This window comes from Gopherus evgoodei, chromosome 4 (genome assembly GCF_007399415.2).
Source record: "Gopherus evgoodei ecotype Sinaloan lineage chromosome 4, rGopEvg1_v1.p, whole genome shotgun sequence".
NCBI classification, from domain to species: Eukaryota; Metazoa; Chordata; order Testudines; family Testudinidae; genus Gopherus; species Gopherus evgoodei.
Genome location: NC_044325.1, coordinates 148,944,747 through 148,970,399, shown reverse-complemented (window position 1 = coordinate 148,970,399; position 25,653 = coordinate 148,944,747). Strand labels below are relative to the sequence as shown.

The window sequence follows — 25,653 nt, the reverse complement described above, 5'->3', positions numbered from 1 at the left end:
GACTGAAATTATGTTGTTCTTTGAACTTGCTGGTAAATTATTCTTGCTATTGGAGGATCAGATGGCTAAATAAGAACATGAGAACGGCCATACTGAGTCAGACCAATGGTCCATATAGCTGAGTACTCTGTCTTCTGACAATGGCCAATGCCAGATGGTTCAGAGGGAATGTCTTTTGGCAGATGCTCTTCAAATTATTTTTTCACCTGCCTAATTATACTTTTACACTTGACTTGCCAGAGTTTGTGCTCCTTTCTATTTTCCTCCATACAATTTGACTTCCAGTTTTTAAAGGATTCCTTTTTGGCTCTAATAGCTGCTTCTCCTCTGTTTAGTCATGGTGGCATTTTTTTGGTTCTCTTACTAATTTTTTTTTAATTTGGGGTATAAATTTAATTTGAGTCTTTAGTCTGGTGATTTATAAAAAGTGTCTATACAAGTTGTAGGCATTTCAGTCTTGTGACTGTTCCTTTTAATTTCTGTTTAGCGTAGTCATTTTTGTGTAGTTCTCCTTCTTGAAGTTAAATGCTACTGTGATGGGCTTCTTTGGTATTTCCAGCCCTCAAGGATGTTAAATTTAATTATATTATGGTAGCTTTTAATGAGCGATTCAGCTATGTTCACCTTTTGAACCAGATCTTATGCTCTACGTAGAGCTAAATCAAGAATTGCCTTTCCTTTTGTGGATTCCAGGACTAGGTGCTCCCAGAAGCAGTCATTAATGGTGTCTAAAAATTTTCATCTCTGCATTCTATTTTGGGGCGATGTGTATATGGGGATAGTTGAAATCCCCCATTATTATTGTTTTCTATTTTTTTAGCCTCTCTAATCTCCCGGAGCATTTCATAATCACCGCTGTCATCTCGGTTGGTGTTCAGGAGTATATTCCTACTGCTATATTGTTCAAGCTTGGAATTTCTATCCATAGAGATTCTATGGAACATTTTGTATTTATGATTTTTACTATATTTGACTGTTTTCTTTTATATATAGTGCAACTCCCCCATCAGCATGACCTACTCTGTCATTCCTATATATTTTGTTTCCTGGAATTACCGTGTCCATTGATTATTATCGCTCCACCAGGTTTTTGCAATGTCTATTCTATAAATATCCTCATTTAATATCAGGCACTTAAATTCACCAATCTTACTATTTAGATTTCTAACCTAATGGCAGAAAACATATCTGCTGTTTTATTGACTTGAAGAGGGGGAGATGCTGTGGAGCGCATGCCTTTCTAGTCCGTTAGCATTGGAGTAGGAATTCAAGATGAACTCATTATGAATTCCCAGAACTACTTCTGTGTAATGTTAGAAGTCATATTTTCTGATGCTGTCAAAGGGTGAAAGTTTTTTAAATGATTCAACTGAAGATAATTAGAACGTGGTGAGTTTAGAAAAAGTTCAAACTGGCAGTATTCTAAGGAATTGTTACAGATCATCAAGCTGAATCACCTGGATTTATAATTTAGCATAATTTATTTCTAAAGCAAAAAGATACTCACATTAGTAAGTAAAATGTACTTGATATTTTCTAGGAGCAGAATATGGTAGCTATGCCCACTAATGAAATAGACCCTAAACTCTCGTGAATTGTATTTAAGGTTTCCTACATTATGATAAAAGGAGTAACTGTTTTTAGGTAAACTTTTTTCCCTTACAAAAATAAGAATTTCTAAAACAGTAGTTGGATTACACATTTATTGTATAATTGAGTAGAAACAACTATTTGAGAATGTTTCCAGAAAGCTGGTGAGCAAACTTAAAGGTGAGAAATTGGACGGTACTTCATAATACTAGCTTTTTTGGTTAATCATTACTGATTAAGTCCTGGGTTAATGAAAGAACAAGAGGCCTGAATATTTTGCATACTATCAGTCTTGCATTCAGTCAGCATTAAACAGATGGTGTAGTCTGCTGGGAATCTTAGTGAGGCGCAGGCCATCAGACATCAGAAATCACATCTTTCTGATTACTGCTATTCTCTTTCACATGTTTAGCACTGCTGATATGTGCTATGAAACTGTATGAAGTGAGATGGATGCGCTAACTTTTCACGAATAAGACTCTACTTGGATGATTAAGAGGGAATGCTATCCAGCAGTAGTTTTTGACAGTGACCTAACTGGCTATTGAAAGTCATAATTTTATGTGGTAACTGGCAGCTCTTTGCTGAGCAATCTGTACACTTTTCACTAACATGTTCACTCTTTGCTAATACATTGTGTCATAATCAATCTTAATTTGTTTTGTGTCCCATCAGATTACGTTCCAGTTGCGTCATATTTTAAAGGCCCGATGTGATCCCGTCCCAGCTGCTAACGGAGCAGTACGCTTCCATTGTGACCCAACGTTCTGGGCAAAGAATGTCGTCAATTTAGGTGAGAAAATAACATACGAAGTGTTTCTGGGAATACTGGATTGTATGGGGAGGTTTTCAATGTCATACTAGCTGGTATGAAACAGAATTCAATATTTTATCTTTTCTGTAGTCAGACCCTAAAGGCGATCATGATAGAAATAGCTTTGGTCACTTTGTATTCCATTTGAAGTATATGGTCACTGTAGCTGGTCAGACTGATGCCTGGTGTCTTCTCCTCTTGGGCTGACCTTGCTTGCCTGTCCATTGATACAGGATCTCTTTTTTCCATGCAAGAGTAAGAGTCTATCTAGTTTTGGTATGATTATCCCGTCCAATAAGATTTGCCTGCTATTTGGAGACTGAAATGTGCAAAACATTTGTGATGTGACATGCTGTTTGATGGTGCCTGCTGGCTTCGCTCTCTTCCTTTTACCAGCTGATGGAGACCCTCTTCTAATTGCTGAACCCAGACTTTTAGTTTGTAATTCTTAATAGATGTGTTCTGCAAACCTTTTCTTATGGCAGGATTACCTAGTTTTAGATTAGGGTAAACTTGGTCAAAATAGTGAAGCCTAAATACGTTCCCACTAAGTGGGTTCTTTACATTTCTGAAGTCTGTTTATTGGCAGGTGAAGATGTAAAAGTGGCCTTATAGGGATGAACTCTTTGGACTTATTATTCCCAATACACGGCTAAATAAGATTAGATTTGGTTTTATCCCATCACTAGATGTCTTACTGTGTTTAATATGGCTTGAGCCAGTGTAACTCTTAAGAGGTCTGGATGACCCAGATAACCTAGTTGACTGGTTCCAAGCTAGCCCCTGTCATATTGTCTCAAAACTCAAAACTTTGTAAAGTAGTTTTGGTTGCTACACATAAAAACCACAGGGCAAAGAAATGGAAAATTGAGCTATGAAGTAGCACGTGGCTCGTGGGTGAAGGAATAAAGGGCTGGCACCTCACAACTGCCTACACCCCAGATCATGCACTGCAAATGTAACTTTGCCCCATTTTCAGTCATTCTTTTAACTGCACCCAGCTGCTAGATGTTCCCCCAGCACTATTTGTTGTGGGTGTTTGGTGTGATGGTTGTGATGAGGGAGAGGCGAGTGTAGTTTGGGAAAGGGGTTATGTGTAAAAGGGTTAAGAAAGGTTAGCACCCTTGAAGGGTTACAGTTAATGTTGCAGTGCATGGCCTATGGGGTCCATTAGTTGTGGTAATAAGGTATCTGCTTGTAGATTCAGAGTATGGGCTTATGTACTGTTGAGTGGCTTAACATTCTCAGTTGTCACACATGGGGAGGTGGGTGTGGCAACACTAATTACTTACAAAAGTTTTCCAGTGATTAATTTCCTAATTTATGCTTATTTGGGGGTTGGCTTTAGAACAGGTGGGCACAGGCCTGAGGGGTAGAAATGCAGCAAGAGTATTTATAGGTTCATGCGCAGCTGCTGACCATTCTCTGTTGTAGGACAAAATCTGACAGGAAAGTGTAGCTCTTCATGGCAAAGGTTTTGTGCACCCACTACCTGCCCCCCATCCCTAAATCAACCAACCAAGTTTGTGTGTGCGCAGCCTCAGTCAATCAGGTTTGTGTGCACAACAAGTACACTTTGTTATAATGTGAATAATGGGTAAAAGTTACCCTTAAAAAAAACCTTTTCCCCTTGCACCAGTTCTCCTCAGGGGCTACCTCTCTGCCAGCTTTTGTGAAGATTAGTCAGCAATTAAAAGAACTATCAAGGAAAATTTCATCCAGAGCCCAAATTCAGAGGGTTCCTATTAACACTTTATGAAGAGAAACCAAAGAAAAGCTGCACAGAAAATTCAAGGAGCATAAAAACTAATTCTATGTGAAATTCCACATTGGCTATCTAAATTGATAAAAAAAAGCAGGAATTTATATCCCATTTTAAGCTCACTTTAGAGCAGAGCCCAAACTATTGAGTTGCCATAAGGTGTCTCCATAATATTCTTCCAATTGTGTGAAGTGAGTTGGTGGAGTTCAGTACAGTTCCTGGTATGTAAATTTCCACAGTGTATAAAACACTATCATATTCATAAGGCCCTACCAAATTCAAAGTCCATTATGGTCAATTTCACAGCCATAGCATTTGAAAATCGCTTCTCAGGATGGAGATTCCACCACCTCCCTAGGTAACCCATTCCAGTGCTTCACCACCCTCCCAGTGAAATATTCTTTTCTAATATCTAACCTAGACCTCCCCCACTGCAACTTGAGACCATTGCTCCTTGTTCTGTCACTGCCACCACTGAGAACAGCCTAGCTCCATCCTCTTTGGAACCCCCTTTCGAGGTTATAGAGGAGATCATTGGGGAAAAAAATTTTAGTGGCATAAATTTGTATGTAACTTTATCTGAGCTGCAATTATTGTGGAGTGATGCTGCCTTAATGTAAAAACTATGCCAGCTGAGTAACAATCCAAGCTCAGCCCTGGCTAGCCTGTGTTTAGACTAGATCAGAGATACTTGCAAATGGCTGTCGAGGAATTCACATTTTAATTTAGACTTAAATTGCTTTCTTTAATGTAAAATACTGAGGAAACTGAAGTAAAAAAGTTCAGAGATTTCTGTTATGAATCTTTATCAGTCATTGAGTTAAGGTGGAACTTTTGTAGTTCACCAGCTTGCTTTTCCTCTATTCCTTAGGTAACCTTGTTATTGAAAATAAGCCAACCCCTGGCTACACTCCTAATGTAGTAGTTGGACAAGTTCCTCCAGGAACAAACCACATCAACAAAGCCCCTGGACAAATTAATCTAGCACAGCTGCGGCTCCAGCATATGCAACAGCAGGTGTATGCACAAAAACACCAGCAATTGCAACAAATGAGGATGGGACAACCAGCTGGGCCCCTTCCTAGGCAAGCAGGCCCTCAGATGTTACAGCAGCAGGCAAGTTTCCTGAATACCTTACCTTACATTGCAGTGTAATGCTAAGACTTAACTCTGCTTCTCTATAGTGTGAGCAGATACCTGCTTATATTATACAGAATTAACTTAAAATGTATGAGCAATCCAGTTTTAGGAAATTTGATATGCTTTAAATAGGGCAATGTCTGGCTTTTCTAGAGACTATGGAAATTATCAGTAATTGCACCTACTTCTATGGAAGAAGATTTGCTTCTCATTTCCTTGTTAACAGCTGGAATTTTTAAATAAAACCAAACCCTTGTAGCCTCCTAGGTTGATCAGCATGCAGACCATGCAGAGGGGTAACTTGAACTGTGGGGCTTTCCAAGCACACCAGATGAGAATGGCTCAGAATGCTGCTCGTATACCAGGAATACCACGCCATAATGGACCGCAGTACTCCATGATGCAGCCACACCTTCAGAGACAAGTATGTACTGTGCATACCCTTTTTGTGCTCCAGCATACCAAACTTTCATTTAAAAGTCTACTTAATTCACTGATTGGTCAGTTCTCATATAGATAAAAAAGTGTGTGTTTGTGAAGAGATGAATGTATATATTTCAGCTGTATGGGAACTACACGTGTGAATGGCTAACCTTTTTCATGTCACGTGCTGTCTGATATTTCAAAGTTACGTAAGTGTGAAAAATCTGATAACTACTTTTCATTGTTTTCATTCTGCATTTTAGTCAGTTAAGAAGCTGAACCAAGAATGACTGGTTTTACTTTGTGGTGGCTGGGCAGTTGCTGAGTTTCTTTCTCAGATTATTGCATGAATAAAAATTTTCATGATTTTTGTAAGACTTTTTTTAAACTAAGTGTTAGTCCTGAGCTACAATGAATATGACCCTATATCTGAAAAAAATGTGATACAGACTTTTGATAAATATTCAGAATAAAAATTTCTGTAATAGTGGGAGTTCCTTTAATTAGAAAAGCAGAAGGAAAGAATTTTTAAAAAACATAACATCTTTATTAATGCTTTTAAAACATCACAACTATGAATACTGTGCACATGCAGGCTCTACTAAAGAAGTCTCGATTAAAATGCTGCATGTCTAAGAAAATACTCCACCCTCCCACCCTTTATTCTCCTCTCCCCTCCTCATGTGCAGCAGTAAGGAATTAGACAGGAGGCAATGGGAAATCCACATGGTACACCAGTATCTCTAGCAATTCAGAGTTGTTGGCTGGCTTCTTGTTACTCCCCATTCCATTCCAATGTTCACTGCTGATTGGTTGTTTACATTGTATTAGATTGTAATTTTCATACAGACAAGTGACTCCATATTACTAAACTAGCTTGAGGATAGCTAGTTGGGTGTCAGAGACCATCATGTAGTTTAAAGTCCTACAGTTTTACACCCGAGGTGAATATTTTGCTGCCTTTAGCCCTAACACAATAGTTGTCTATTTTTCCTGACTCTTCCAACAGCATTCTAACCCAGGGCATGCCGGGCCCTTTCCAGTTGTTTCAGTGCACAACACCACTATCAATCCAACTAGTCCTACGACAGCTACCATGGCAAATGCAAACCGTGGTCCAACAAGTCCATCTGTTACAGCAATAGAACTTATTCCTTCAGTCACAAACCCAGAGAATCTACCTTCCTTGCCAGATATTCCGCCCATACAGGTTAGTGCAGAAGATCAGCTCATTCTGCTATAGATGAGGTGATCACGGACTTTCCTTCATTAAAATCTTTCTTTCTTCACGTTTTTTGTATTTGCATCGTTACTTGCAGTTTTTGATACGGCTGTTACTGTTTGAGATCATTGTAGGTCGTAAGAACTGGAATTTGCAGTCTTGTGTTGGATATACCAACTGTTGAACCATCCAGCGTTGATCTACTCAGCTTTTAGTTACAGCAAACTAATGTTAAATTAGGCAGCGCTTTACAGAGTGATGTGTGATGCTTGATATAAAATATTGACACCAAGGCACACTTGGAGTCACAAGAAAATGTCAGTCTTATGTGACTGTTTTCAATTACTTATGGCTTGTCTACGCAGGAAAGTTATACTGGTATAATTAATGCTGGTATAATTAAACCAATAGTTATTTAAATGCCCGAAACTTGAGGCACCACCAGCAACCTTAGTTCTGCATTCATTTCCTTCCAGAATGTGCAGAGTAGCTAAAAACAAACTCTGGAAAGAAGGAAATATTGAGTTAAGACTGCATTTTGGGAGGTTATTTTAACTCTGTCCTATTTGAGCCAAGCCCCAGCACATCAGAAATACATACTCATCACTGTGCTCTCACAGATGCTACAGAACACACTGTAGCAGAACCATAGCATGTCCCCTTTAGCCATTCCATTACTGTGACAACAGATGCCTGGAAACTCTCTCTTGCTTGAACAGACCCCTAATCTTGCCGCACATATACATTTCGCTCTTTTAGGTATGTCAGTTTGGCGCACACTGACATACAGTTCATGCCAAAGTTTGTGAAAGTTTGAGTTAAACTTCATTAACTTTTTCTGAATTGCTTCCCCAGTACCAGCTGAGAGAGATCCTGAGCAACCGAGATCAGTTGGGGGAGGATCATAGCTATAGTTTAAGCCTAGTTGTTTGCGCAAAAAAAGTAAAAGATCATTTTGTAAAATGCTGTTATGTTTTTGGGGTCTATATCTCATAATCTACTGGCTCAAATGACCCCAAACTTGGTCAGCTAACACTATCAAACACCTCTGTGAGACACAGCAAGCTTAAGACAGTGAGTGCTTGGATTTCAGAGCACTTAGAATAGTCCACCATTAAACCGAAAGCAATGCTGAACCTTAACTGTAGAAGCTGGTGCTCTAATACTGGTATAACTTCCCATGTGGTCACTCTCATTCCAGTATGAGTGGCTTTTTTTAGTTTAGCTTAAACCCCTTCCAAAATGATCTAAAATACATTAAAAGGCACTCTTATAGAATCAGAGAAATGTAGCGCTTGAAGGGACTTCAACAGGTAGTCCTTTCCCAATGCTGACATAGGATTTAATGTACCCCGGTGCAGGGGGATAAGCTATATTGGTATAACTATATTAGTTAAATTCCACCTTCGCTTACTTCAGGATAACTTTCCCATAGAGACAAGCCCTAACTTAACTAGAACCTATTTTGCTATTTGGTCATCAAGTCAAGTAATTTACTTACCTAAAAGTCTATCAGGAAACAGAGAAATGTGCAAAGGCTCCAGGACAGCTGTAGCACGTTTTTGAGGTGATTAAATTGGTCTGCAGTGCTGAAGCTCATTACTGTTGAGCCACTGGAAAAAAAGAGCTCACTAGACTATGGCCTTGCAATTTTAAACAGGTTTTATGGCCACCGAGGTAGAAGAGACTGGTGGTATGATATGCCATAACATAAGCTTAACTGGGTGTCTTCAAAATGTAAAGTCTTCTGTAAATGCTGTATGTGCACCTCTCACTGTGATACCTCCACCAAATCTTTCTTCCTAGAAAAACAGGGTATAAAACTTAACTCATGACTACTCTTACAAATATTGGCTTTAGTGAAATTGAGGGCGATTTAAAAAAAAATCATGTTTCAGTCAAAATAGATTTTTATTTACGTTACACTAGTTTTTTTTTCATTTTATAGTTTTAAATTGTATTTGTTTCTAATTTTCTTATGTTAGTAAGAATTTAAATTTTACATGTCTTTTTTTCTGTTGAAGTTTTCACACTTAATTATTGTGTCTGGTGAAAAAGAGAAGTCTAGTGTTTCATTAGCATCCTTACTGTGAGAACAACACAAACTCTCACAATATTGATAAGCAGATAGCTGGTGCTATATGTGCAACTACCATTATCTTTTGACAAGTTGAACTTGCCCAGTCAAAGAAATGTGAAACAATTCGACCAGGCTATACTTTACCCTCAGGGCTAGCACCCTGACGTCAGTGGGATTTGTATTTCTACGTCATTTAAATGCTTTTGAAAATCCCATCCTTATGTTCCAAAGTATAGATTTAAGAGCCAAATTTTAGGCTCCTATTTTTGAAAATTTGAGTCGAACAAAGTTATTGTGAACTTTTTTATAATGTATTGAAAGTCTAAACTTTTTGTTAATTCTGAAGCAATTTTATGTTGAAGTGACAGTTTTTATGCCACTAAGTTTGTAATAAAGATACAATTTTAGCCCTGACATGGAAACACTTCTGCATATGCTTAACTTCAAAAGTATGTGTAGTCCCACTGAAGTCCACTGAACTATTCATGTGAGTAAAATTACACACCTGCCTAATAGAATTAGCGGCTTAGTTTTCAATATCTGCTTTTGCCTATAACAGTTTTTGTAAAAATCAAATAAGATAAATACTGGTAGGATAGCATTTTTAAAGAGCATTTTTAATTTAATCATTATATATTTATAATCTGAAGTTGTAATATAAATTCTCTAATTGATTTTACAAAGTCTCAACCTGATTTAATCAGGGATCTAAAAAAAAGTCTAACAAATTATATTAGTCATTTTAAATTGCCTTGATTTGGTGAAATTAGAGTTTCTTTCTTATACAGTGAAGACATTGAATAATTGAAAGGTGAACTTAAATACCAAGCCCCCTAATATGCTTGCTAGTGAGTCTTGACTATTAAGACTAAAATAAAAGCATATCAGAGCATCACAAATTCTGGTACAGTTTTTTATTAGGTTTTGTCCACAGTTCAGCGTTAACAGGTGTAAGAAATTAACTTGCAAGTACAGAAATGTTCTCTGAATGGAGGTTGTAATCCTCAGAAGATGAGCATTCAGAACATATGGTGAATCAATATTGCTTATCTTTATTAAGTGGTAGTAATTGTATAAGTGTTTCCTCATAAGTACTGATGAGTTACACTGGTAGAAAACATTCCCAAATTTAAATTTTGTAAAACAGTTGTCAGGTAACCTAATGTGCATGTATATTTACATGTGCAAATAGATGAAAAACTGGTAATGGTTTAATCTCATTTGACTTCCCCAGCTGAAGTTTGTTTTTGTTTGATTTGTTTTCAGCTGGAAGATGCTGGTTCAAGTAATTTAGATAACCTACTAAGTAGATACATCTCAGGCAGTCACCTACCCCCTCAGCCTACAAGCACCATGAATCCTTCCCCAGGACCCTCAGCCCTGTCTCCAGGATCATCAGGTAAATTGGAATGAGAGTGGTAGGTATTTGATATTTTACACTTACAATCATTTGCAAGCAATTTTCTCAATGTGCAAGGAAGTAATATTCCTCTCCTTTCTTGGTATGTTCACCCAGAGGTTCTCTCAACAATTTTTTTGGTGGCCTCAGAGTTTGTCCACCAACTGTTGCTGGTGGCTGCTCTGACAATTTTTGCTAAAATACTTTTCCCCCCATCACCATCCAGGAGGCTGTGGCTGCAAGAAAAGCCCCGATGGCCACATTTGAGAAACACTTGCCTTTCCTCGTAAATCAAACCCTCTAGCACCCTACTCTTTTTTCCCCAAATGAAGTTTTTATGGGAAGGAAGTGCCCAGAAGGAAACACAGTATTCCAGTGGCCCAGAGAGGGACCCGCATTTTTCTGTGCTGTGACGTAATACTTCTCAGTGTTCCTCAAAAGTCCATTGGTCCTTTTTGTTACCATATCACCTTGCAGACTTAGATCTGAGTCCACAGTTCAGTTCGAATGATTTGACTTGGACAGAAGAATCCCATGCACTGCTGCAGACTAGGGACTGAATGGCTAGGCAACAGTTCTGCAAAAAATGACCTAGAGGTTACAGTGGATGAGAAGCTAGCTATGAGACAACAGTGTGCCCTTGTTGCCAAGAAGGCTAACGGCATTTTGGGCTGTATAAGTAGGAGCATGGCCAGCAGATCGAGGGATGTCATCATTCCCCTCTATTCAGCATTGATGAGGCCCCATCTGGAGTACTGGGCCCCAAACTACGAGAAGGATGTGGAAAAATTGGAAAGAGTCCAGCGGAGGGCAACAAAAATTAAGGGACTGGAACACACATGACTTATGAGGCGAAGCTGAGGGAACTGGGATTGTTTAGTCTGCAGAAATGAAGAATGAGGGGGGATTTGATAGCTGCTTTCCGGTACCTGAAAGGGGGTTCCCAAGAGGATGGATCTAGACTGTTCTCAGTGGTAGCAGATGATAGAACAAGGAGTATTGAGCATTGGCCTGCTAAACCCAGGGTTGTGAGTTCAGCCCTTGAGGGGGCCATTTGGGGATTGGTCCTGCTTTGAGCAGGGGATTGGACTAGATGATCTTCTGAGGTCCCTTCCAACCCTAATAATCTATGATTCTATGAAGTTGCAGTGGGGGAGGTTTAGGTTGGATATTAGGAAAAACTATTTCACTAGGAGGGTGGTGAAACACTGGAATGGGTTACCTAGGAAGGTGGTGGAATCTCTTTCCTTAGAGGTTTTTAAGATCAGGCTTGACAAAGCCATGGCTGGGATGATTTAGTTGGGGATTGATCCTGCTTTGAGCAGGGGGTTGGACTAGATGGCCTCCTGAGGTCACTTTCAGTCCTAATAGTCTATGATTCTATGACTTGCGAAGCTCCAAGTCCATTCCAGGTTTTGTGAAGGGAACTTACTGAATTTCATTACATACCCCACTTAGGGAGTTTGCTATTTGTGCAATTCTTTTAGATGTACATATAATTGTGAACGAAGCTTTTGTTCTGCATCTGAACAAATTACATTAACCGAAATCACCTAACATTCCATAATGCAAATGGCCATTTCAGAAATCCAGGACACAAGAAAAACTGGTTTCAGCAATTCCTTACAGGTCTTTTCATCATTTAGGTCTTTCCCTGCAGTCCTCCAAGTTTACTTGGTCTGAATTGTGAGTTAGTGTATGCTTACAGTATAAATGAGTTTTTTCTCTAAGCTTACATGCAAAACGCATGCCGTGGGTCTGCCTTTCTGCTGACTTTATTTGCAATAGCCAACAATCCAGCTGTGTTAAAACAGATGAGTAGAAAGTTGGTCCTGAAACATGGGTTGAAAAGAAGATTAGAAACTTAAAACACAAGTGACAACTTTTGTTCAGAGACTTGCATATATTTGCAACAGACGTTGGTGGCGATGATCAGATCAGGATAATTCATAGATAAAAATAAGAGGCATTTAGATCAAGAATATGGCTCTTTTATATTTGCACTAAATTAAGTAGTCACTGGGATTCTAAATGAAAAGGCAATTGATACAGAATCTGGCATGTTTGCGTTAGTTTATCAGATCTACATTTCTGTGTTTGAGCCAATGACTAAACTAGCAGTGGTTCTCAACCAGGGATACATGTACCCCTAGGAGTACACAGAGGTCTTCCAGGAGGTACATCAACTCATCTAGATATCTATCTAAAGTAACTCCTCACTTAACATCATCCCAGTTAATGTTGTTTCGTTGTTACGTCGCTGATCTATTAGAGAACATACTCATTTAAAGTTGTGCAGTGTTTGCTTATAATGTTGTTTGGCCATGGGGCCTTGGAACCAGCGTGTGCCGGCAGCCCCCCATCAGCTCCATTCCCCACACACCCCCAGCACCTCCTGTCCACCAGCGGCCCTGCAGATCAGCAACTCCCTCTTCCCTCCCTGCAGCAATCAGCTGTTTCACGGTGTTCAGGAAGCTGGATGAGGTGGAGGAGAGCGAGGATGCAGCGTGCTGTGTGGGAAGGGGCTTGCGGGAAGGGGTGGAGTGGAGACAGACCTGGGGCAGAGCCAGGGGTTGAGCACCCCCTCCCCAGCACTCTGGAAAGAACAGCAAGAGGAGTAGCCAGACGATGCACCCTCTTTCACCATCTGACTGCACCACAGCAACCAAACTTCACAATCATCATTGCTGAGTACAGTATTAAATTGCTTGTTTTAAATTATTTAAAACTTTTATTGCATATGTATATAACGTCTTTTGTCTAGCAAAAAACATTTCCCTGGAACTAACCCTCCTATTTACATTAATTCTAATGGAGAAATTGGATTCGTTTAACATCATTTCAAGAACATAACTACAACATTAAGTGAGGAGTTACTGTGGTTTTACAACAGGCTACATAAAATGCACTAGGGAAGTCGATACAATTTCATAAAATTTCATAGACAATGACTTCTTTATACTGCTTTATATACTATACACTGAAATGTAAATACAGTGTTTACATTCCAATTGATCTATTTTATAATTACATGGTAAAAATAAGAGTAAGCAATTTTTCAGTAGTAGTGTGCTGTGACACTTTTTGTTTTTTTAATGTTTGATTTTTGTAAGCAAGTAGTTTTTTAGGTGAGGTGAAGCTTGGGGTACACAAGACAAATCAGACTGCTGAAAGGGGTACACTAGTCTGGAAAAGTTGAGAGCCAGTGGATTAAAGGATCACTGACATGCATGAATCACTGGCTTATTCCATTTAGCATCACTTTCATTTATGTTGTAGAATACTAGTTGCATATAACCTCCTGTAGATGTTTATGAAAAGTGTTATACTTTTTCAGGGTTATCCAATTCCCACACCCCAGTGAGGCCACCCAGCACCTCCAGCACAGGCAGCAGAGGCAGGTGAGTACATTCTTAATTAACAATGTGTGGCTGAAAAATCAAACGTAAAGAACATGTTAAAATTTAAACTAAAATCAACAGCAAGTCACTATTAGCTACAGTTATAACTATGACCTCTTAACTGAAGAGTGAATGCATATAGGAAAATAATTACTGAAAAATTATGTTGCCAGATGTCTGTCCTTATATTTTGTAAAATGTAGGCGGCATGAGAAAATTCACAGTAATAGCTTTGGCTTTGAAATGGCTAAATTGTTTTAAACATGGAAATGTAGGACTGGAAGGCACCTTGAGAGGTCAAGTCCATCTTGCAATGAAGAGGCAAAACCAAGTAAATCTAGATCATCCCTGACAACTGTTTTGTCAGTTACAATTGCAACTAAGCTTTCCATGTATTCTTGTGTCTTTCTAGCTGTGGTTCATCAGGCAGAACTGCTGAGAAGACTGGCATTAACTTCAAGTCTGACCATGTGAAAGTCAAGCAAGAGCCAGGGACAGAGGAAGAGATATGCAGTTTCTCAGGAGCAGTGAAGCAAGAGAAAACAGAGGATGGCAGGAGGAGTGCTTGCATGGTAAAGTTGCTTTGTGATTGCATGTTACCCTGTCCCCAACAGCATCTTTAAGAATCTGGAAATCCATAAATGGTGCCTAAGAGCCCTGGAGACAGAAGGGCAAGATAGCAGCCCCTAGTAATGTCCCTGAACTCTGTTCTGTATGGGCCGGTTCGAGAGATGAGAGGGCATTTCAGTTTCCTTGATACCTCTGCTGAAACGGCAGCTAACGCTGCCAGCTGCATTGAAGGGTTTAGTGACATGGACATCAGTCTACTGGCAAAAAGACTAGGATCCCCACTTGTTTGATACATGCCCCCATACAGACATCAGATCGTAGCCGTTTTGTTCACTGCTGAGCTGGACTGGATTTGACCTGTCATTTGTGAAAGGCGTCCGTCCTATCCCACCAAGTGTTACGTATATTGCGGTTGGGTAATACAGCAGTGAAAGCTGTACAGTAGAAACAAATTGGAGCTTAATCTCAAATTGGCACCTTACTTAGGACTTGATTCTGTCCTTTGGTGTACGTGCTGAACATCTGATGTGTCGAGCCAGAGGCAGGCTAGTCTCCCAGCTGGTGCCGTCTTTGGGATCTCAGTAAAACTACCATCAAGGGTTTAGTATGTTCACTGTTTTTAATCTCTAGGTTGTAAAGCTTCTGATAATTCACTGGCATGTTCTCTCAAGATCAATCTGTTGAATGTTTTTGTAACTCTATTAAAGTCCTATGCAATTTAGCACAGAAAATAAGGTATACTTGTTTTCCATGCGGTATGTAACTCAAATATCTGATAAGGAATTGTCAATGTTTGTTTGTTTGGGAAGCATTTTAATTTGGAGTGCTAGTAAGCAGCAGATGGTCTCTGATTCCCAGCATATGAGGAAAGATGAATTTGTAAAACTGATCTCTTTGCAGATTTTCATGCAGTAATTTTATTTCAGCTTAGCAGCCCTGAGAGCAGCTTGACACCACCTCTCTCCACTAATTTGCATCTGGAAAGCGAGTTGGAAGCATTGGGAAGTCTTGAAAATCATGTAAAAACTGAACCAACAGATTTAAGTGAAAGTTGCAAACAGTCTGGACATAGTCTTGTAAATGGGAAATCGCCAGTGCGAAGTCTAATGCATCGGTCAGCTAGAGTTGGAGGAGAAGGCAACAACAAAGAGGATGATCCAAATGAAGACTGGTGTGCTGTATGCCAAAATGGAGGCGATCTGTTATGTTGTGAAAAGTGCCCCAAAGTGTTTCACCTCACTTGTCATGTACCAACACTTCTCAGCTTTCCAAGGTATCAGAAATTAAAATAATGTTAGTGGTGCCCAAAAAGAGCTTTGTGGGCTTATTCACACATTGAAACTCAGGATCTGGAACCTCAATGCCCAGGAATAGGATAAAACCTTCCCTGCCGTGTATATTGCCTTCACTCTTAGAATTTATTTTGCTTTATAGTTATTCTTTGCTGATTCTGTCAGTCAGTATTTTCCAGTGATTTTTAAAGTGGTGCACAGAGTGTTTAGTGCATTCATGATTAACACTTACACCATGATAAATTCTACACATTAGAGGAGTCTTTAATGAGGTAGAGCTTTACTTTTGAAAGGCATAGACGCTATAGAAACATCATAGTAGTTGTGTAGTAGACGTAATCTCTGGTGGATTCCTGGACTAATTGTCTCTCTTCCTATTTAGTGGGGAGTGGATATGTACGTTCTGCAGAGATCTAAGCAAACCTGAAGTAGAATATGATTGTGACAATTTGCAACATAGTAAGAAGGGGAAAACAGCACAAGGCTTAAGTCCTGTGGACCAAAGGGTATGTGTCGAATACTGTAGGTATCTACATCTAAAAACTCATCTTTGACTTAACTGATTGTTATTGGCCATCCTTGTATTATAGCTGTACTTGCCCAGTAGGTTAAATATATTTTATTAGCTGTGTGCTCACAGAAATTTTAATTCACATTTAAAAGTTAACTTTATTTCCTGCAAGTTTTTAATTGGAAGCTCTTTTGTGGATTTAACATGGATATTTTAAGCTACCTACATAACACTATGTAAATTTGATGCCTTAAATTCACGGGGAGAGGTGCTGATAGGTATTTCTAAGAGCATATGTATGGCAAAATGTCTTGAGTGTGTCAGAATGATTTCTAGCTTTATATATGGAGAATCTATAAGGTGTGTTGAATCAGCAGTCAGAATAGTCTTAGAACTTCTTCACCATGAATAAATTCTTAAGAGGAACTTACCAACAAATTGAAATAAGGAAATGTTTGAGGGAAAATATTGAAAACAATTATTTGAATGGAATTTCAGATTGTTTAATTCTGGATTTATGAAAAAATACGTCAGACCTGAGTGTCGTCCAATTGCATTTAACAATATGATTAGTAACAGTGTCACTGAACATCTTCTGGTTGCTTTGTTCTAATTTGGTTATTTAATGTATTGGCTTGTTCTGCAACTTTTGTTTTATTAACCCCAGCTTTCTTTTGGGGAAAGGAAAGCCAGAAATGGAGTCAAGAGCTTTTATATTAAGTATATTGTGCTAGCCAAAGTAAAGGCACTCTTTCCTTCTCCAACAATATGCACTCTATAAATGTTACCTTTTACACTCGTACAATGAATGAAGAGGCGTCTAGGCTTGAAGGACTTAATTTCCTACTAGTGAGACTATGTAATCTGAACCTATTTACATTAGTTAAGTACCAACTTTTAGACTGAGGATTAAAAAGGGATATTCACTTGAAGTTTTTTGTTCCTTTGCAAGAAATGTGAACGTCTCCTGCTTTACCTATATTGCCATGAGCTGAGCATTGAATTCCAAGAGCCAGTCCCAGCCTCGGTGAGTGTCCTGCTGCATGAAACTATGAAAAAAATGTCGTCAGTGTCACCGAAAGGCCACCATCGTGACAATTTTTTTTTAATGAGTTGCTTGTTCTTGCCATATTTGTCACTGAGACCCTAAAAACCAGTCTGAAGTAAAACCAGTCTGAAAATTTCACTGATCTTACCTAGCATGGTACTTCTGAACCATTAAACCTCTTACTTAAAAAAAAAAAAAAAAAAAAATCCTTTCCAATAGCAATAACTGAATGGACTGGCTAGGATTAGGGATATCTTATAAAATGCAAAATATTTTACCATTATGCTTATCAAGAGGCTTTAAAAGAAACTGTCAACCGTTTGAATTAAACCAAAAATCTGATCTGCTTGACAGTCTTGTATTTTAAGATGTAAAACAAGTGATTTTAATTATTCTAGAAAAGACAGTGATGGTCTAATATAATCTTTATACACAGGTTTCTTTCCCAAATACTACTAATCAGCACTAAAATATAACAAAATATGTTGTGTTAATAAAACCTCGGATTGCCCTCTTTCCTCTCCCATAAAGTGAGGTAGTTGCTTCTGATTGTTCCCTCGTGCACATTTTTGATACTCTGATAAGTAGATTTAATTCTGTTCCTTTTGTGAAGTATAAAAATTGTATATCTATCTTTTTTTGGTGATTTGTGATTAGATGTACACTTTCTTCACAGATACCAAACTACTATAAAATTATAAAGAAACCAATGGATTTATCTACAGTAAAAAAGAAGCTGCAAAAGAAACATTCCCAGCACTACCAAACTCCTGACGATTTTGTGGCAGATGTCCGGCTGATCTTCAAGAACTGTGAAAGGTTTAATGAAGTATGTTAACTTCCAAACTCCAAAATTTTTTGGATTGAGATTTATTTAGGCCTGATTCCACAGCTGCCTCGCACAAAACTGCAACTTGCAGTCTGTGGGAGTTCCATGTGTGGAGCAGATGCAGAGTCGGGCCCTTTATAAGTATTGATGACAGATCTTGCCTTTGTTTTTTGTTAGAATAGGCTATAAAGTGCACTGAAGGAAAACTTTTACATGTGTTTGTGGGAAGTTCATGAACTCTGCAATAGCTGTACTTATGGATTAAATTCATGATGTGGGGGAGCAGTTATTTGATAAGGCCTTCTGGCTGGCCCATCTTGACTGGATTGTGGCTGTTGCTGAGAACTGTGGTGTGGCATAAATTGGGTGGTCCCCCAAAATATTCCAAATTATGTCAAAATGGAATATACTATTATTGCTTATCAATATTATGCCATAAATTTGTACTGATAAGGGAGAGAGAACCCCTACTGGTTGTCTCTTTCTGAGCTTCCAGAGTCAGGCTTTCATAACTGTAAGCAGAGCCGCAAAAGTCTTTCTGTTAGTCCCCAAAAGATCTGGCAGTTCTCTCTTCTGGCTCATAGGTGTCTAGTGTGGCACAGAAGCAGACATTAAATTGGTAGCCCACACAGGGATGTAAAACTTTTCTGGGGAATGTAGATAGATGCGCTAGCAGCTGTGGGATGTTTGCTCACCAGTTACTGAAGAACTTGCTCACATGAAGAGCTGAAGAGTGTGATCCCTAGTGGGGAGGTACCACTTAAGGTGGTGTAGAGTACAGCAGTAATAAAGTGGAACAAAGAAAAGGAAAACTTAATCTGAATGTCACAGAAAAGTCCTTGATGCTGAGCCCCTGGAATATGGAATAGTCCTGGAGAGAAGTGAGGGGAATGACCATCTCTGGGACACTTAAAGCAAGATCACATGAAGGCCTGCAGAATGTACTGTAAGGCATGATCTTGCATGGGCCCTAGTGATGGTGAAATGACCTTGATAGTTCTCAATGTGTAACTTTAGTTTTCTGATGTTTAAACAACATTTCTGTCCTCTGCCCAGAGAGAGGCCCTTTGGAGCGAACAAACCTATGTTTAAAACTGACTGAGCCTCACGTAAAATATTGGAATAATGAAAATAACCATTAAAAACAAGTTTTAGAATGAGGCACAATAGACTTAGACACAAGCACATGGGACTTGACCTCTTTATAACCATCTGTCAGGTGGAGGTTAATGGGGGAATATGGAAAAAGTGCATCTCTCAAAGCTGTTTGATCTAGAGAGTGAATGAAGCCTTCGCTCTGGAGGAAACCACTTCTGCTGCTCTTAAGAAGTATAGTGTAACTATGGCAAGAGTAGCAGGCGGCTCCAGGGAACAGTGGTTCTTTAAAAGGACTCTTCAGACTTAGCTGTTTGGAGTCTCAAGTACTGACTCTTACTCTGGAAGCTGAGGTGGTCTGACCACTCATGACTATGGATACAATTTTGTCACAGTAAAATTGTGCATAATTCACAGCACAGTCACAGGTTAAAAAAAGAGAGAGAGAGAATTTCATGCTATGATCGTGGCCACTTTGTGGACCCTCCTCCCGGGTATTAACAGTTTTAGTTCACACTGATCTAGTCCTCTTTGAAACAGAACTAGATCAAAGCAAAGTAACCAACTTTTAATGCAGGGCAACTGGGTCCACATGAAAAATTCATTAGCTGGCTTTAATCTAGTCTCAGAGAGGACTAGATCACAGTGAACTAATGAACTGTTAGTGTGGCAACAGGGTCTGTATAAATGGCAAAATCTACAGTCCCATAACAGTGATGACCACCATGACCTAAATCAGATCCTTACTCATGACACAAGTTCAAATACAGTTCCTGCATTTTTATAACTTGAGACATGAAGGTAACCAAAGTGGAAATGGATCCTGCAGGAACACACTATCATTTATTTTATAGACAAGATTTATACAGGAGCTCTTCTGTTATGATTGAAACATAGAGCACTTACTTTCCATGATAACATTTTGGGCAACTGAGTTTGATAATAAAGGAACATAGTCATGAGCGTTTATTATAATGTGTTTTAACATGACCGGGAGCATCTGCTTATACGATAGTTTCATATCTTGCCAAAGGTTCATGAACCATAGATTTTGAACGAGCCTTATAAAGAGGGTGACCTATACGACACTGAATTTTAGAACTATACTTATCTGGTCATAACAATCTGTTTTTCCTGTTATGGCTAACTTTAGTCATCCAACCCTATGCAATCTCATAACTTTAGAAAGGATTATAATTTCATTTTTTTTGACTCTGGTATCCTTTTTAGATGATGAAAGTTGTTCAAGTTTATGCAGAAACACAAGAGATTAATTTGAAGGTAAGCGTTTCAGACCATGCACACTTGGTGAAGGGATGTGCATTACCAACAGGTGAATATTCCTTTTTTCTTTTTATTTGCAGGCTGATTCAGAAGTAGCACAGGCAGGGAAGGCAGTTGCATTGTACTTTGAAGATAAACTTACAGAGATCTACCCAGACAGGACCTTCCAACCGTTGCCTGAATTTGAGCAGGAAGAGGATGATGGTGAAATAACTGAGGACTCCGATGAAGATTTTATACAGCCACGTAGGAAACGTCTAAAATCTGATGATAGACCAGTGCATATAAAGTAATCTGATAATATGGACCTAAACCTATTGTAAAAACTGTTATTTAAGTGTTCCTGGAATATCATCATGCCTTCAGTGGTCATTTTGAAGAAGCTGATAGCTTTTAGACAGTATTAGATTACAAAAAATGTGTACAGAAACATTCTAGTCAAAGGGGGAAAAGTTTGGTTGTAATTTTTTGTGGGGTTGGATTATTTGGAATTCCCTTTTCTTTTCCCGAGGACACTCTCGGCATGCTCTCACAGTTAGACATGGGTGAATGTTGATAAAGATGCAGAGTTGATATAGGATGCTCCTTGTACAGATAAGTGGACTGTCATACTGCCTAGTGAACTTTTCTGCAAGACTGGACCAATACAGCAACTGTATATCACTTTCACAATGGACTGTCGTCTAAACTGTAAGAAACTTCGCTAAAACATCCCCTCTTGTGTGAACTTAAGTGTGAATTGCATCATTGCTTTTATCACCTTCTCCTTTAAGTGATGTTGTGAGTAACTGATCTTCTGTGTTAATTCAGATTCTGCTTTCTTTACAACGTTTTATGTATAGAAACATTACAAATGATCATTAAACTGTTCTAAATTGGCAAGTGCAGGAGTGTGAGTTCTTAATACATGCAGGAATAGGCCTGGTTGCAAAGAATGCTTTTCAGTAGGGTTCATGCATATTTATTAATGGAGTCCTATACACAGAACACTTAAATGCATTTCTTGTTGGAATTCTTAGGATTTTATTCTCTTCCAAATCCCTCTGCAGAGGCAGATAGCGCCAATATTAGTTATATAATTTTCTATACTTGTACATTTAGACTGAGAAAATAACTGGTGATTTTCCAGTCTTCCTTAATATCAGTTTCCGATAGACCACTATTGGCAAACAATAACCTGACTACCAAATGTGTAAAATTTTCTGTATTCACTTTGTCTTATTTGTAAATAGTGGATTGAAATTTTTCGCAGCTCAGCAACATTTGCTGGGTTGTTTTTAAGCTTATATGTATTCTTACTAATGTTCCTATCAAGAACAGATTTGTAATATATGCTGTCTTTCTAACATTGCATTCATATTAAGGTTCTATCTAATTTTATTAGAGAGCCACTCAGAACTTTCTTCAGAAGCAGCTTATGAAATACCTAGAAAGATTAGAATAAACCTGTTGGAATTGGGTTACTTATCCAGCCACAAAATGGAGCACTTGCACGGACCAGGGTTTGAAATTTTGAGTGATTTCTGGTTGAATTCTGAAAATAGATCAGTCCCTATCCAAACTCCGTATAAAGTAGGCACCTCTACTTACACCTTCCCATTGAAAACTGCCTTGATTGCAGCATTTGTGGGTAGACATAACAGCACAATGAACTGGTTAAACTTCCTCTACTGGCCTGATTTGGCACTAAGAAATGTAATTTTTAGCCTTTGTACAGATGCATCTTTTGTTAGAATAAGATGACAGTCCTGTGTGTGACCGCAGACCAGATCATGGTGACCAAAATGTAAATTGCCGTGAAATTTTGCTTGAATACAGCAGATCTGTGGCAAATGAATTATTTTTGGCATGAGCGATTCATATGACAAATGTTGCATGTAAAGAAAGATTTAACTTAACCATAAAGTAGAGGTAAATATTTTTAGCAAAAAATGTATTGAATCAAAATAAATGATGCTCTAAAAAATTCTTTATGCAAAACACTTAGGATTAATTTTCTATCTACATAGAAAAAAAAATAAATTCACATGTGACTAAATCCTTTCTAAAATATTGGAAGGGCTCTGAAGGCATTTATAGCTTTGTCTTACTTCCTTAGGTTACCTTAGATATTACACTTGAACAAAATTGTTGGATCCTTTTGTTTTATTTTGTTCAAATGGTAACATTTTCTCAAAGGATTTTGCCCCATTAAATGGAGTAATTATAAACCATTTATATTTGAATACAAAAAGTAGTTACCCAATTTCTTTAAAAATGTACATATGTACATTCATGTAGTGACATTTTGTTAAATCTTTGAGTGTCAGAAGAGAAGGATGGGAAGTGTGCGTAGGAAATTCTAACCTTTTGGGTAAGATTAGATCACTTAATGACTACACTCATCACCTGCTCGTTGTGCAGTTTCTGGTTTATCTCAGAAAAACTTGTCAATTTGAAAAGGAATATTCACTATTAAATTAACAGTGGGAAATGAGATTTTGTGGATTGTCTTCAGTTTGTGTTGCTAGTTTTTATGGCATTTAAACACTACATTCTGCTGATGTCTTAACATTTTGAAATAACTTCTCAGACACTTTAGATTTGTTCTCTATATAAACAGGTAGATTCACTATAAGGAATTTTGTTAAACTTTAAAGTAGCCTGTATTCCATTAGTTCCATCTACAAACCATAGTTAGTGACATTGTGCTTTGATCCTGGTCACAGTTTCAAGTTTTATTCTTGCACGTTATCCAGTAAATTTTAAAAAGTTGGTTTTTCCTTTCATCTCTGCAGATGACCATAAAGATTATTGCTTTTGATTATATGAAATTTTGAACTGTTGGCAAGAAATCTTAAGTTTTCTTAACTTGTGTACAACAAATTAATGAGAACAGTCTAATCAAGTAAATGAGAACGAAGAACAATTCAATCAAGTAAATATTTTTCATTTTTTCTTTCCCTTTTGGTACTCCAAATATTCTAAGTCAGAATAACTTTTTGTAATTAGCTAGGTTCCATTCATAAAGGATGCTGACGGATATATAAGCTGCATTAACCTGCTTCTTATTCCCTTAGACTGTGATAATAAATTTATCCTACAACTGTTCAGAGTTCACTCAGCCAAAATGTATTTGTGCCGGGTTGCATATATTTTACTTAATAGTAAATCGATTAATTTTGTATTAACATCTGGAACGTTCGGAGCAGCTTGTTTGGGAGTTGATGGGTACTGAAGGATGTGTGTGCAATAGATGCAAATAAAAGTTGTGAGCTACATTGGAATTTAGAACATGGCCTTACATTAAGGATAAGCCTTGAAGCAGATATTGGGGTGCCCTGTGCATGCATCATAGTTTATCTGCACAGTTGCAATGTTCTGATGTGATAGCAAGAGGATATTTTGGCATGTGATGTAACTATATGCTCTGATCTTTAAATGCTCCTGTGAAAAGATCATTTGCATCTCACTTTTTGTTGTAAATGGTTCTGAGGTTTAAGTTAATCCAAAGAAGTAAAAGGTAATTTGCTTTTGAAACAGGAGTGAAAAGTGTGTACAGTGTGCTAATTGTGGACTTCTCAATTACCTCAGCAGGTATCCTGCCATGTAATTACTAGTGATTAGTGTTAATTTAACCAGCTGCATAGGTTCAGGTCTCTTACTTAACTGTGCCCTGGAATTAAATCGCCTACCATGTAATGTTAAGGCTGAGTTACTGTCCAAAAAGGGTGTTCCTCTAACTTTTAAAAGTAGAAATGCTCTGTTAAGTGTAGATAGCTTGTTTCTTGTGAAATGTCACCATTAATATTATGTGGTATGGCACTGATGTTATGTCAACATACACAACACTGGATCAGTGAAATGTTTTATAAACATTTCTGCAAGCTACCAGAACTGAGATCTTTAAAATTAACCCAAACTTACCATTCTGTTGTATAACCTAGTTTATTAGCTGATCCTATTTAAGCTTAGGTAATGGCAACAGTGTTTTAAAGTTGCGTGTATGATGTACTGGATGTAGGCTATTTTTCTTGTTTTCTTATTCTCTTCCTGGGAAAAAGCAATAAAACTGCTTTGTCTGTTGCCTATTAGCATGACAGGAATCCTTTCCTTTGGCTAGTGGTTTTATAGGAAAGTTTGTATGCATATCACCAAGTCTAGCTTTTAAAACAGAGTGTGCAGGAGTTATTGACAATATAGTGTGGCATTTTATTTTAAAAATTGGGGAAAGTTACGTATTTTTTTAAAAAGTAGGTGTTTGAGTAAATAATGGAGGTACTTTTTTAAAAAATGTATATGCCACAGTTTACAGAGACATATTTCAGACTAAACGTATACGTTGTAACTTCAGATATGGCAATTTCTTTTACTTGGTCAAAATGCATGTACAGTAACACTACCATCTTAATTCCTTGTTTGCCTACTCGGGTCCTCCTTTATATGCTTTTTAATGTATCTGAATCAAAATAGTTTTCAAAAATTGCAGTTAATTTGGATATCTTTATTGTAACTGAACTATTAAATGTATGAAATGCAGTTTTGCCCTTTTCTATTGAATGATCTTTACAACTGAAGGCTGCCTTCTTTAAAAATAACTGAATTTATACAAGGAAAGGTACTAAAAGAATTTTGTAAGTCTGCTTATTATAGCATTCACTCTAGAGTGTGACCTAAATTTAAAGGAATAAAAAAATAAAATGCATGTCAGGTAATAGTCTGCAAATGTGAAAATTTCTTAAGTTCAAAACATCCTGAAATATGTATATAGCCTATAAAGATTTGTGCAATTGCAAGCCTGTTTTAATTTTATATGTAAGCATACTCATGGAAGGGTTAAATTCACAGCAATCTCAATAATTTCTTGTTTCCAGCAATTAAACTGGTATTCTTTTTGCACATAGTTAACTTTGCTCATCCTTCAGTATGATTCTTCAAAAAGTGCTGTTTCTGTGGTATTGTATTATCTGAATAATCATATTTAACTTTAACAGTTACAGTTTCTGATTGTTCTGTTCCTGTGTTTTTTGCTGGTGTGTAATAAAGGCAACTTTTTTCTTTCATGGTTATTTAATACACTAGCTGCCTGTAAATTTCTTGTTAAATGCTCTGGAATGTGGTGTAGAAGTTGTACTAGATCAGTTTAAAGCATTGTTTGAAAACCACTTTGTTTTGGTTATTTCTATTAAATTAGAAAAATGAAGAATTTTTCAA

General features: G+C 37.9%; 1 protein-coding gene across 1 annotated transcript in view; it reads left to right on the top strand.

Annotated features, from left to right (window-relative positions):
* TRIM33 (tripartite motif containing 33) overlaps nucleotides 1-25,653 on the top strand; it is a 72,368-nt gene extending 46,715 nt beyond the window's left edge. Inside the window, exons 8-20 of the mRNA XM_030562222.1 lie at nucleotides 2,266-2,383; nucleotides 5,038-5,282; nucleotides 5,566-5,730; nucleotides 6,739-6,939; nucleotides 10,298-10,430; nucleotides 13,768-13,831; nucleotides 14,244-14,403; nucleotides 15,328-15,674; nucleotides 16,076-16,199; nucleotides 17,157-17,231; nucleotides 17,929-18,081; nucleotides 20,407-20,457; nucleotides 20,541-25,653. Coding sequence (XP_030418082.1) covers nucleotides 2,266-2,383; nucleotides 5,038-5,282; nucleotides 5,566-5,730; nucleotides 6,739-6,939; nucleotides 10,298-10,430; nucleotides 13,768-13,831; nucleotides 14,244-14,403; nucleotides 15,328-15,674; nucleotides 16,076-16,199; nucleotides 17,157-17,231; nucleotides 17,929-18,081; nucleotides 20,407-20,457; nucleotides 20,541-20,753 — 2,049 coding nt within the window. The 3' untranslated portion in view covers nucleotides 20,754-25,653. The remainder of the gene's footprint in view (nucleotides 1-2,265; nucleotides 2,384-5,037; nucleotides 5,283-5,565; nucleotides 5,731-6,738; nucleotides 6,940-10,297; nucleotides 10,431-13,767; nucleotides 13,832-14,243; nucleotides 14,404-15,327; nucleotides 15,675-16,075; nucleotides 16,200-17,156; nucleotides 17,232-17,928; nucleotides 18,082-20,406; nucleotides 20,458-20,540) is intronic.